This window comes from Diabrotica undecimpunctata, chromosome 7, assembly GCF_040954645.1.
Source record: "Diabrotica undecimpunctata isolate CICGRU chromosome 7, icDiaUnde3, whole genome shotgun sequence".
Taxonomy (NCBI): domain Eukaryota; kingdom Metazoa; phylum Arthropoda; class Insecta; order Coleoptera; family Chrysomelidae; genus Diabrotica; species Diabrotica undecimpunctata.
Window position 1 is genome coordinate 62,689,900 of NC_092809.1, and position 14,241 is coordinate 62,704,140.

General features: G+C 33.7%; 1 protein-coding gene across 1 annotated transcript in view; it reads left to right on the forward strand.

Annotated features, from left to right (window-relative positions):
• LOC140445448 (lysosomal aspartic protease-like) overlaps positions 1-14,241 on the forward strand; it is a 68,522-nt gene that overhangs the window by 9,089 nt on the left and 45,192 nt on the right. The window contains exons 2-3 of the mRNA XM_072537462.1: positions 6,840-6,975; positions 7,037-7,160. Coding sequence (XP_072393563.1) covers positions 6,840-6,975; positions 7,037-7,160 — 260 coding nt within the window. The remainder of the gene's footprint in view (positions 1-6,839; positions 6,976-7,036; positions 7,161-14,241) is intronic.

The window sequence follows — 14,241 nt, forward strand, 5'->3', positions numbered from 1 at the left end:
AAATATGGAAATACGTGCTTGGCGGAGGAAGGCGATGGATAGGGACGACTGGAAAAAAATTCTTGGGGAGTCTATGACCCACACAGGGTTGTAAAGGCAAAATGATGATGATGATGTAAGATTTGTTATAATTGCATGTTTTTGTCCAGGGACTCCTGATCCAGTGCCATGGGCAGTTTTAGAGTCCATATTAAATCTCTGTTAATGTTTGGGACTTTTTGTTCTCAAGATGGTATGTATAATTATTTTAAAGTAGTTTTGGTATCATACCTGAGTTTATCTGAAAGATGGATTCCTCAAGTATAGTCCCAGTGGTACATAATTTAGCCTCCAAGTATTGGTTGCTTTAAGTCTCAGGATGGTCATAGGCTAACTCTGATATGTGGGGGAGACCTGTGCTAGCCTCTAAAGATGTTTCTGTACTATTCAAGGCTCCCATTATATTTAGAAGTGCTTGTCTTTGTAGTGTGGAGGTGTCATACAGAATCGCAGAGCTGTTCTTTTCCACCAAAGTACTGAACCATATGTAACTGTTGGTCATATCACTAATGTGTATAACCCTAACCAATAGATTACCTATGGTTTCAGCCCCCAGGTTTAACATACAACTTGTCTTCAGTTCCAGAAGAGTCATTTAGCCCTGTTGGTTATGTTGTTAATATGAGTGTTCCAATTGAGTTTGGAATCCAGGGTTATCTCTAGATACTTGATCTCATTGGCTCTTTCTAGTTCCTCCACAAATAATTTCAACTCACTCATTCCAGTAAGTTTCATCTTATTAGCGAAGACCACTAGTTTAGACACCAATAATTTTCTACGTGGTTAAGGCGCATATCGCATCTAATCTGTAACAGTGCTGGGACATTTGTGCCTAGTCACTATTGCAATATCGTCTGTGAAACTAGGGATTCAGATTCCCTGGCTGCCAAGCTCATGAATCAGATTGCCAAAATAAAAAAACTAGTATAATTATCGTTCACAGTAGATTTTTATGGCACAGTAAGTATCCAGTGTTTTTTCCTATTCTTGTATCTATATTCTATTACAAAGGTGTAATATGTAGGTGTCGTAAGGCACCCTTTTTATTAGTTGGCTCTTAGTGTGTCAAGTCCTTGTAGTTGTTTGTTGTGTGTATGTGTATGTTAATTATCAATTTTGCCCATCGGTAATATTAATTGTCATATAATATATACTGACTAATATACAGTGAACGGCTAAATTATGGAATATTATCATTATTTCGAGAACCGTCGACTTTTGAGGAAAATCCCGAAACAGGTCAATTTTTGTTATAAAATACCCATGTTATAACGTACATGCAGTAGAGATGATGTCGCCGATGTAGGTGTAGTGACGTAATCGTTAATTTTTTTAAATAGAAATCGGTATAATGCGACACCTCATTTAAACGAGAATTTAATTCTCTATTTAACAAAAACAATTTTTTTTTTAATTTAAATTCAATTAAATTACAACTAATGATTTAATTAATAATGTACTTTAAAGTAACCAAATTATGCATAATAATTATTTTAAATTAAATGTTCGAAATGCCATCCATCGGTTTCTTGACAATATGCGAATCTACGGACACATTCATCAAGTACATTGCGGATGACTTCTGGAGTAATTAGACTCATTTCATGCCTAATTCTATCTTTAAAGTCCTGTAAGTTTTGGGGTCTATTGACATAAACTTTTGATTTTATGTAACCCCACAGGAAAATGTCTAGAGGTGTTAGATCTGGCGATCTTGGTGGTCACTCTATAAAACCTCGTCTTCCGATCCACCTCCTGGGAAAGCAATGATTTAAAAATTGACGTACTTCACTTGCGTAATGCAAAGGGGCTCCATCTTGTTGAAACCAGATATTTTCACTAGGTAAATTTGGATTATTGGCATTTTGATACATGTTAGCAAGGACAGGTATAAGTTGATTTCTCAAAAAAGTTAAATAACGTTCTTCTGTTAGATTTTCTTCAAAGAAAAAAATGCCAATGATTCTGTCATTAATGATCCCTGCCCATATATTTACTTTCTAAGGATATAGCGTGTGTGACTCAATCATCCAATGTGGGTTTTCTTGACTCCAATATCTGCAATTTTGACGATTCACGGTACCACGTATAAAAAATGTGTCTTCATCAGAAAAAAGGATTTGATTGATGAAATGTGGATTGCGGATACATAAACCCTGCATAATTTCAGAAAATTGATGCCGGCGATCGGAATCGTCGTCGTTTAATTCCTAATGTAGTTGAATTTTGTAGGGATGGTATTTTTCTTTTTTTAAAATACGTAATACCGATCGTTGGGAAACTCCAGCATATTCACCCATTTGTGTTGAACTACTGTGAGGATTGTCATGTACATTTAATAAAATATCAAGTTTCACATTCTCTTCTAGTGAGCCATAATTTAGCATTTAAGAGTAAAAATTACAATTGACAACTGATGACAATTCACAAAATCAAAACATATACGTCAATAAACATTACAGTAACATTTGACAAAAAGTTTCAGTGTTTATGAGATAACTTTTTGTGTCCATTAATATTTTTACTTATTTTTGCTTTTTTAAGTATTTACTTCAGAAAGTCATGGCAGGAACCGATGGATGGCATTTCGAACATTTAATTTAAAATAATTGTTATGCATAATTTGGTTACTTTAAAGTTTATTATGAATTAAATCATTAATTGTAATTTAGTTGAATTTAAATTAACAAAAATTGTTTTTGTACCATTAAAAAAATATTTTAGTTAAAAATGTAATGTCGTTAAATAGATAATTTTTCGACTGTTCTAGCAACCATTCAAATTTCGTCATTTTGTGTCACGTGGAACAATTTCACCCAATCATGTCAACATTAGACTGATAATTGCATTCAGTGCAATTTTCAATCCCTATGACAACACGATCGAGTTTGACAACTTCATCCAAATAAATTTCAAAATGTCACTAGTTAGCGAATTAGCAAAAAGTGGTGTAGAAGAACAACAATTGCTAAAAATTACTGGTCATGGCAATCAGAATTCTATAAAACCATACTTGAATCTCGATCAAGAACACCACAACAAGATTATAAATATTATGCGTGGTAATAGATCTTCTATAGTAGAGAACAGCAACGAATCTAATGTTAACTTAAATTTTAATAATTGTACTCGTACTTTCACTAACTGTACTTTTAATAAATAAATGTTTCGTTATGTTGAGTTATGATTTTTTTTTTTCGAAAAATTATCCGCCGAATATCCCTCGGACATTGATGAATGCCTCATAATTTCATGACAAATTTCTGAAGCTCATTATTTGGTAACAGCACTCAGCTTTCGGCTTCGTGCTGTTACCAAGGAACGAGCTTTCGATTATCATGAAATTATCTCGTCTGTTATCAATGTCCTAGGGATATTACTACTGAGAATTAAATTCTCCTTCAAATGAGGTGTCGGATTATATCAATTTCTATTTAAAAAAATTAACGGTCATGTCACTACACCCGCACCGGTGACGTCATCCCTACTCCATGTACGTTATATGATGGGTATTTTATAACAAAAATCGACCTGTTTCTGGATTTCCCTCAAAACTCGACGGTTCTCGAAATAATGATAATATTCCATATTTTAGCGTTCACTGTATAATGGCCCTTCAGTATTATTGATACCTTTACAATGCTTACACAATTAAAAAACGGTTATGGCACTCCGAGAGTGACTGAGGAGGGGAAGCATAGCTTTCTGACCATATACACACATACTGATGGTTTTTAATCTAATTCGATTCGATTTTGTTTAGTTTTTTATTTTAGTTTAGTTTATTAAGAAATACGCATGGGACTGCGTTTCTTTTGTTTCTGCCCGATCCATTGCATTGATCAAATCATTCCGTCTGTAGCCCGTGATAAGAAAGCTATGCTTTAAAAATACCCGGCATCCATTATGGAAGAAGAGATTCCTGTAGTAAGTATAAGGACCCTAAATAGAATAATTGGAGAAGGAATTGTTCCCAAGTTTTTAGAATCTCTTCTCACCATGTCACAACATCCCAAATTGAGACATGATCTTGTGTATCTGTGTACTTCATTCTTCTATGACCTTCAGTTTTCAAGTCTTTGAAGCTTAGTGAATTAGGAGATAAGTTAATAGTTGTATATCGATCTCCGCTGTTGATTTTAATAATGGCATCTAATTTCAAAAACATTAAAAAATTTTTAAAGAATGTTTTTGCCAGAATAGAAATTATTTTTTGCTGGATGTTTTTTAGCTTCAGAATTCGACAAAATCCATATATAATGGGCGTGTTCCATTATTATATACAAATCGTTAAATATTTTATTATAATATATTATTTAAGTTTTTCACGTGCTTTATAGTATTCACAAAAAAAAATATTACAAACTAAAGATGCCACAAGTCAATAATTTGGAACTGTTTGTCGGTTTATTTTGTACATAATAATTCGATATCAGATGAACTTTTAACTTTAATTTATAAATTATTTTTATTAGCGAGTATCAGGCAATCAAAACAGTTTGTTATTTATGTTTAGAGAAAGAGTTTAGAATGTCAATATTATGTATAAATTTTTAGATTTTTATAATATTGAAGATCAATATAAATCTAATCTAAAAACATGTTTAGAATGGTACGGGAAGCAGCTGTCTCTTGGAAATACAAACATTAAATAATAAAATATTGGTAAAAACCATATTAAAACCGTCATTACATATAATTGGAATTTGGCATATCAAATTATTTCCATTTTGGTGTGAAGTCTTTAAAATTACTTGAAAAATAATTGAATATAGACTGAGAAACAAACTATAATGAAGTTCTTAACGGTTGACAGCACCGTACCTTCATTACATATTCAACAAGAGAATTATATCTCACAGAGTGATCCTCATAATTTTATAAGTGATTACTAAAATTTGAATGCACAGATGACTGCGTTTTGGCAGTTTGGGCTCATATTTTTATAAAGTTTAGATACTGTTTAAATTTCATAGAAGGGACTAAAAGATAAATATTTTGACAGTGAAGAATTCTGTCCATAGCATTATCTTATGGACTGGAATAACATGGATAATCAAGAGTCTGGGGACATCACTATTGTTTATCTTTGACTTTAAATGTTTTATTTTATTGTATTATTTGTTCATTGTCGAATAGCAGTGACTTACGATTTTGTTTCTCCCAAGAAAAATATAATTTGTGTATATTCCACAAGATTTCCTATGCCAGGCAAATTTTCGTCTTCCTCTACAACCCTTAGAATGCTGTCAAGTATTTTAATCTCTTTGTTAAATGATAAGTCATGCACCTTTCGTCTTAATATATTTTGCATATGTTCATGCCGAGTAGTTTTCTTTCTGTTAATTTTTTAATAGGTGCTTATTTCCAATTTTCTTTTCCCTAAGAAACCTATAAATAGAATCGATCAATCCTTATTTATTGGTATGTTTTTCAAGTCAAGTTAGTCAAGTTATTTATTCATGTTAATATACAATAAAGTACTTACATATGTCATACTTTCTTTCCGTGTCCGGGTCACCAACAGCTTTAAATTTTGTATTTCCAATGGTTGGCCACATAGATGGCCCTGTCATTCGCTAAAAATAGGTCTTCTTCTGTGCAGGTCTCTCTCATCTCTGTGCATGATAGTAGATGGTGACTATTCTGAACCGCTCCACAGTCGCAGGTATCGTCCTCCTGGTATCCCCATTTCTTCAGGTTACTAGCACAACGTGAAACGCCAGTTCTTAGTCTGTTTAGCGCTTTCCATGTGGGATACGGCAAATTGTGTCCAGCGGCCATTTCCTCTGAGGGGGCAAAATGTGTTGTAGCTGACACTTGCCATAATTGTATTCTGCGCGTCTTTGGCTCTTCGGGAAGGGATCGTGATTTTTTCAGAAAGCTTTCCAACTATAGGGTAGACCCCTTCGATAGGTGTCGGTTTCAGGCAACCAGATATTATACGAACCATTTCATTTAACGTAACATCGACGTTTTTAGCGTGAGCAGAGTTTCCCCACACTAGTGCTCCAAACTCGGCGGCAGAAAAACATAATGCTAAGGCAGAAGTACGAAGAGTGTGATTGTGCTCCCCATTTTGTATTTGTAAGTTTGCGGATGATATTATTTCTGGCGCTTACTTTTTTCTTGACATCTTGACAGTGATATCGATAAGACAGAGTTCTATCCAGACGTACGCCGAGGTATTTTGGCGTCTCATTGTGTTCCAGCATCTGAGACCACGCCATTCCACCTCCAGTGTCCTTCGGACATGCTTATTTCTAAGGTGGAAAGCACCTGGGTTTTTGTAGGATTGGGTTTCAGATGGTTTTCGTCATAGTATAGTGCTAAGTCTTCTAGGGCATCTGTCAGTTTTACTTCGACTTCATTGAAGGTACTTCCCTGAGTTGCCACAGCTGTATCATGCGCGTAAATAAACTGTCTTGTTTGCTGGTTTTTGGGTTGGTCGGTGGTGTAAATGTTGTATAGCATCGGCGCGAGGACACTTCCCTATGAGAGTCCATTTTTTTTTATCCCTCCACCGAATGTTCCTGGACTGGAGCGTTAGGGTACGTTCATAACGGAGACCATCGCATCGTATCCTCGACTAGATCATAGCACTGACAGTGAACGCTCGCATTTAAAGTAACGTATTTATTTTACCTGGCGATCGATACGGTCCTATGGTCGGAGCGAGGGTCGGTGGTCGGCGCCTCGTAGTGTCAACTCGTAATGTTATTATTGGACTACCTTTTAAATAATATCATTTTGGCTACAACCTATATGTTTCTACAGTAATCTTTTCTTTGTTTTTTCAGAATTCCCCTTCAGAAGTTTACATCTATAAGAAGATCACTACAAGATGTGGGAACCGAAGTAAATCGTGTTTTGTTGAAACAAACTTCAAACAAATACAGCGGACCTACACCAGAACCGTTATCCAATTATTTAGATGTAAGTGCTAATAGTTTATATTTATAAATGACACAAACCTTGAGCAAATTTTTGTTTTCAGGCCCAATATTATGGTCCAATAACCATTGGTACCCCTCCACAGAATTTTAAAGTCGTTTTCGATACTGGATCATCTAATTTGTGGGTACCATCTAAGAAATGTGGATTTACTAACATAGCGTGCTGTAAGTATATATTTTATTAATCAATTTTGAAATTTAAATGGTCGGTTAAAAACTATATAATGAAAATTGTTTTAATATAGTATAACCCCAAGGAATGCACCAACAAATTCGAGTTTAGAGTTTTCGACTTATGATTAATATAGTAATAAGTTTTGTGATTGCTTCATAAAAATGTTTTGATTACTTCAAAAGAACATCAATAAATCACTAAACAATTTATAATAAAAATAGTGATTCTTGACCATCCGAATATCTATGTTTTTTTTATATCTATATTACGAGCAATGTCCAAAATTGGACCATCCTAGCATTGTACCCCTTTACTGTACGATCTCCGAAATAGACATAATCGTCGAACTTTGTATAAAAGAATTGCTGTGCAATGTTCGAATTTCAAGTAGCCATCCGTCAAATTTTGGGAGATATGACAGATATCGATTCATATCGATTTTTATGACTATTCGTAATATCCATTTATTATTAAAAAAAAAAAAACAAACATCAATGAGGTTATAAATCCATAATTAATTAGGACTTTTGACTTCTGGATTGTAGGATTCAATTATTTTAAATTATCATACACATCTATTTAAATCTGAAATGTTTCACATTCTTCCCTATATTATCTATCTCTTGAAGCTTTGAAATGTTTTACTAACATTATCACTCTCTATTGTAGAACAATTTCTTCTTATTTATATTTTAGTTTCACACAGCATTTTATGTTAACTAACAAGAGTTAATTAACAAGAAATGTTCGATTCCAGTAATGAGATAAAATTCCGGTAGACAAGTCGAAATACTTTGAGCTCCACAACTTTTACAGTTTTTGAGAAGAAACAGTGTAAATTTCAATAATAAACCGAAATATATGTGTACTATAGATTCTAGGGGTTAGAAGATGGAGGGAAGTTGCCAGGAATCGACAGGAGTGGTGACTTCTTTGTGAGCAGGCCAAGATCCACAACGGATTGTCGAGCCACTTATGATGATGATGATGTGTACTGTAACTTGGTCTGTTAATAGCTGTAGGTAGTTTCCAAATTGGCAGTAGTTTGATTACAAACATTGTTTTTATATACATACGAAGAGCATTATTTATATTTCGTATTTATTAATTATTTAAAAAACTAGTTTCAACTCTCGGCATTAACTTGCTAATTGGATCGACTATTTACTTTTAAATAAACAGAGTGGACCTATTCAAATTAAAATTATTGAAATGAAAGTTCAATTTAAATTTAAAAAAAGATAGAAGATTAAATTTGACGAAATGACAGGTGGTACTTCTGACTATAGGGGTCCATCAATTAATCCCGATCAGCAAAACATTACTTATTCTACCATCACTAAGCTACAACCATTAACAAAATTCCCAACAAAAAACCAGGCCATAATTTTACCGGCAGTAGATGAAATAAGAACAGAAGAGTTCACCATTGCAGTAGGAACTATAGTCCATCCAAAAAATGTACTGTTCGCATCCAAAATGTCAAACGGAAGAATATGCATCTACCTTTCAAGCATACAAGTCGTAGATGATTTTCTAAGTCAACATGGTGAAATTAAAATTGGAGAACATACAATCAAAGCACGTAAACTAATTACACCCGCTAATAGATTAGTTTTATCCAACATATGTCCATCTATACCCCATGACATAATCGAACAGTCTTTAATCAATCTTGGTTTTAAATTAATGTCTCCGATTTCGTTCCTTAGAGCTGGAATACAAGACCCGCAATACAGCCATGTACTTAGTTTTCGAAGACAAGTTTACTTTGCACCTACAGACAATTTTACTGTACCCGGCTCCGTCCTAATTGATTTTGAAAATATTTCGTACCGAATTTTTCTTTCCGATAAACTGACTTACAAATGCCATCAAGCTGGTCACGTTTCCTCGGACTGTACCTCAAATCCCTCTTATCCCTCTTATCCACAAAATAATCAAAAGCCCCAAACGGAGGAAAATTTTCTTCCACTAGCTCCGAACAAAATCAAATTACACATGTATATGACGAATCTTGAGAAGAAATGGATGCTCAAGTCAGCACTGATACCGATAATAAAAATAAACGATCTTACTCAGAAGTGTCATCCCCAACTTGCTCCACTCCTACAGAAACTATACCAACAGAATTCACGAAACCAAAACCAGTGCAAATTAAAAAGAAGAAAAAAATTATCAAATTAGACAAATCCACTTCAGAAACTACTAATATTGAGTCGTTATTACAACCAGTCAAACAATTTATCCAGGATGCATCACCACGATATGTACTAAATTACACCCAATTACTAGCATTCTTAGAAGACGTTCACGGTTCTTCCACCCCAGTAAAACTGGCCCTAGAATACACACAGGATATACACGGGTTGGGACATATGCTAACTGAAATATATCCCATGTTGAACGAAAGAGCAATTAAATCTAGAATTACAAGAATCGAGAAAAAAACTACTTAGTATAATAACCAAGTATAAATAAACCAAGATTTAAGTATTCAGGATGACACCTCTGAAGATGCTGACGCATCACAGGAAAATACTCCTTCCAACTATAAATTTAAAGAAACACACAAATTTCACAACAAATAAAAAATACTCATTAAAACAATATGAGGCCTACCATAAAATTAGAACAAACGCTGGTAAAGCTAGTGGCGGCGTATCCATTTATGTTAATTCACATTTGGAATCAGAGGAAATTCCTATACAATCAGAATTAGAGGTTGTAGCAGTTAAAAGAAAATCTTCAACACAATATTCTATATGCAATGTATATATTCCATCAGATACCGAAATCACTGCCAAACAACTCGAAATGTTAATTGAACAAATTTCAAAACCCAGAATAATAGTAGGAGACTTTAATGCACATAGTACAACATGGGGATGTCTATCTACAGATAAAAGAGGTGATACTATAGAACGATTTTTAAGCTTAACTAACTTTGTCTTGCTTAACTCAGGGGAAAAACTCGCTTTAACTCAATTACTGGTAAACATTCCGCTATCGATCTCTCTATATGCGATAGGTCGCTAGCTCCAAATTTAAACTGGGAAGTACTACATCATACTTATGATAGCGATCACTAGCCTATATTAATAACAAACTACGCACCAGACAAAAATACTGAAATATCCTTTCCAGAAAAGTGGAAAATCAATAATGCAGATTGGGAAAGTTATCAAAATTTTATCAAAAACTCTATACCCCACTTAGGACCATTGGAAACTGATATTGATTTCATCGTTGAAAAATTCACTACCATGACTATAAAAGCTGCAGAAGAAACTATAGGTAAAACAAGCAGGCCAAAACGTAAACAGACGGTCCCATGGTGGAATGCTGAATGTCAAGATACACTGAAACTTAGTAAACATCGTATTAAAAAAACACCCTACGTAGCCTTCAACGTATTAAAAAAACACCATTCAGAAGAGAACTTAGTTAATTTAGTTAAAGCGAGATATATAATCAAACAGAATAAGCGTGAGTCATGGAAACAATATGTATCATCAATTACCGATGATACCCCCGCATCTGGAGTGTGGAACAAAATCCGCAGAATTAAAGGTATTCCATATACTTACAAGATAAACTCTCTTAATATGAATGGAAATCAAATAACTGATGAAGCACAAATAACAAATGCCTTAGCAGTTTCGTTTCAAACATACAGTAATGACTCTATATTTATTGAATATAAAAGAAACTCGGAACAAGAAAGAAATAATCATTACCAATAACAATTATCCACTGAACTCATCACTAAGTATAAATGAACTAAATGAAGCACTTCAGGACATTAAAAATTCTAGCCCAGGACCTGACGAAATATCTTATGCATTCCTTATAAATCTTCCAGCAAATGCTAAACAATACCTTCTGGATATCTATAATCTGTTATTCTATACGAAACAATTCCCAAAATCTTGGAAAGCGGCAATTGTAATTCCTATTTTAAAACCTAATAAAATAAAGACGGATCCATATTCGTATCGACCTATATCTCTAACATCCACCTACAGTGCAAACTAATAGAAAAAATACTTAACAAACGTCTGCAATACTTCCTGGAATCCAATAATTTAATATGCAAACAACAAAGAGGATTTAGGAAAAACAGATGTACAACGGACAACTTGATTAAACTAGAATCGGTCATACACGAGGCATAATCAAGTACGGGCCGTCTTCTTTGATATAGTAAAAGCCTACGATACTATGTGGAAGTATGATGTCTTAAAAAGATTAAAATAATGGGGTGTGGACGGAAATCTAGCTTTTATCAAAAATTTTGTTTATGATAGAAATTTTAGAGTTAAACTTACTAATCATTTTTCAAGTTCGTATACCCAAGATAACGGAACTCGCCAAGGATCGACACTTAGTGTAACACTTTTCTTGATTGCAATGAATTAAGTTGTTGATAACATTAATACTCCTGTCCAAATTGGTTTAAGTATATGCAGATAACCTTGTTCTTTATGTAAGCAATAAAAATAGCCGGATAGCTGCAACTATTCAGCAAGAGTCCATCAAATCTTTAGAAAAGTGTTACAAAAAAAAACAAAACAAAAGCAATATGTCTTTCAAGAAACAAACAAACAAGTTGACCAAAATTAACACTATATGATCAAAATTTGCGAAGAACATCAATTTTTGGGAATGATATTAAATACAAAACTCACTTGGAAAACCCACATTCAACGACTTAAAAAATCTTGCATGCAAAATATGAACATTCTCAAAGTATTAGCCAATCATAATTGGGGAGCTGATACCACACAATTACTAAATATATATATATACAGTAGACTCCCTCTATAACGAGAACTGAAATGGCAGACTAATTACCTCGTTATAAGCGGATCTCGTTATATCCAACAACAATAATACTGTGCATACATATGAATATGTAGTTTTCTAAAACATTAACTTTCTATAGTGAAGCCATTCGGAGCAATATAAGATGCTAATAAATATTGTTTGAATGGCGTTTTTAAAACAAAGTTGTTTACTTTTATTGTCAATGAAACGCATTAAAACAAAAAAAGAGTTGTTTACTTTTACTGTTAATGATATACGTTAAAACAAAAAATCTGTATTCTTTAAATATGTATAAAGCGTATAAAGTTATTTTGTCATTTTTGGCTGCTTTAAATTGTCCAGTATTCTATCTATCATATTTTCTAAAGATGTGAAACAGTTTTATGCTTCTTCATTTGCGTTTTGTCCTTGGATAAAGTTTCTGACAACCTTTAAAACACTTTCCACATCTTGTCTATTAGGACCCATATTATTAGGTGTGAATGGCCAACCCCGTACAATGACACTTGTGAATCATAAATTTAACATTTCCGACTAAGAATCATAAATTGTAAGAAGTTTATTGCGGGCGGCCCGCAGTTAAAAAGGGTATTTATTTATAGCTACGGCCGGGCCAAAACGTAAAAAACACGTTTTTCAATCTTAGTTTTTCTCGTTATAAGCATATTTACCTCGCTATAGAGGGTTATAGTTCAATAGAAATTTCACGGGACATCTAATGGACCTCGTTATAAGCGAAACCTCGTAATAACCGTGTTCGTTATAGAGGGAGTATACTGTATATATATATATATATATATATATATATATATATATATATATATATATATATATATATACACAGATTCGTAGCAAGCTAGATTATGGATCAATAGTCTACAGTTCAGCTAAAGATAGTTTATTAAAGCAATTGGACATCATACAAAATACCGCATTAAGGCTTGCACTTGGAGCCTACGGGACCAGTCCAGTAATGTAGCTGATGAAGCACCTCGTTCAATTAGAAGACACAGACAAAGCCTACAAGATGCAGCTAAAATTGGAGCAAACTCTAATAACCCTGCTTACTCCTACACATTTTCTGGCAATTTTCATCATTTAATTTTTGAACAAAAACCCTTTTTTTCTGCATCATTTAGTAAAAGAATCACAGGTTTCAATTTTTCTTAAGATATTTCCAATGAAATAAACTACGATCCTCCTTGGACCATAAAACTCGTTAAGTGTAATACAAATCTTCTACTGTATCCTAAATCTTATACTTCATCACATATAATTCTACAACGGTTTCAAGCGATTAAATACAAGTACAAAAGATATTACCAAATATATACAGATGCGTCAAAAACTTCTGAAAAGGAAACGGTAGGCGCAGCTTTCGTTGACGAAACAATTAAACATCAGTTCCAGCTACCTAAGGAGTACTCCATATATTCCGCTGAATTGTATGCCGTATCTAAAGCCCTACAACATATATCAAACCAGCCCAAATTGGAAGCATTCATTTTCACAGATTCTTTAAGCGCAGTACAAGGAATATTAAGGGTTTACCAAAACCACCCAATACTATGCCAAATTAAAATTGATCTCGAATAACTTTACAGTAAGAATAAAAGCGTAGAATTTGTTTGGATTCCATCTCATGTAGGCATAATATGTAATGAAAAAGCTTATCGGGAAGCTAAAGAAGCCTGCTATATGAATAGACCAGATGAAGAGCTCCTAGAAATTCCTCATTCCGACATTCAAAACACCATCAAAGAATTTTCAATGAGAATATGGCTCGAAAGATGGAAAAAACTTGACGACAATAAACTACAACGCATCAACCCAAATTTGTTACCAAAAGGGATAATGCCACAAAAACGACGATATCAAGTCATATAACACCGCTTGAGAATAGGACATACCAGGTTGACCCACCAGTACCTAATGAAGAAAGAACAACAAAAACTGTGCTATGTTTGTGATATTCCTCTGACAATCGAACACATTATTGTTAGTTGCCCACTCTATCACTTGGAACGACTTCAAAGTGATTTACCAAGAGATCTGAACTATGGTAAATGTGATAAAGTGACTAAGTTTCTAAAACTAAAAATGTTCGATTCTGGATTAGGTGTGTCGCTTTTCAATAATAATCGATTCGAATCAATGAGCGTTTCGATAATCATTTTTAATTTTGATCATTTCGGACATAGATTCAATGCTAGAAGTGGACAATAATTTCCCTTACAATGC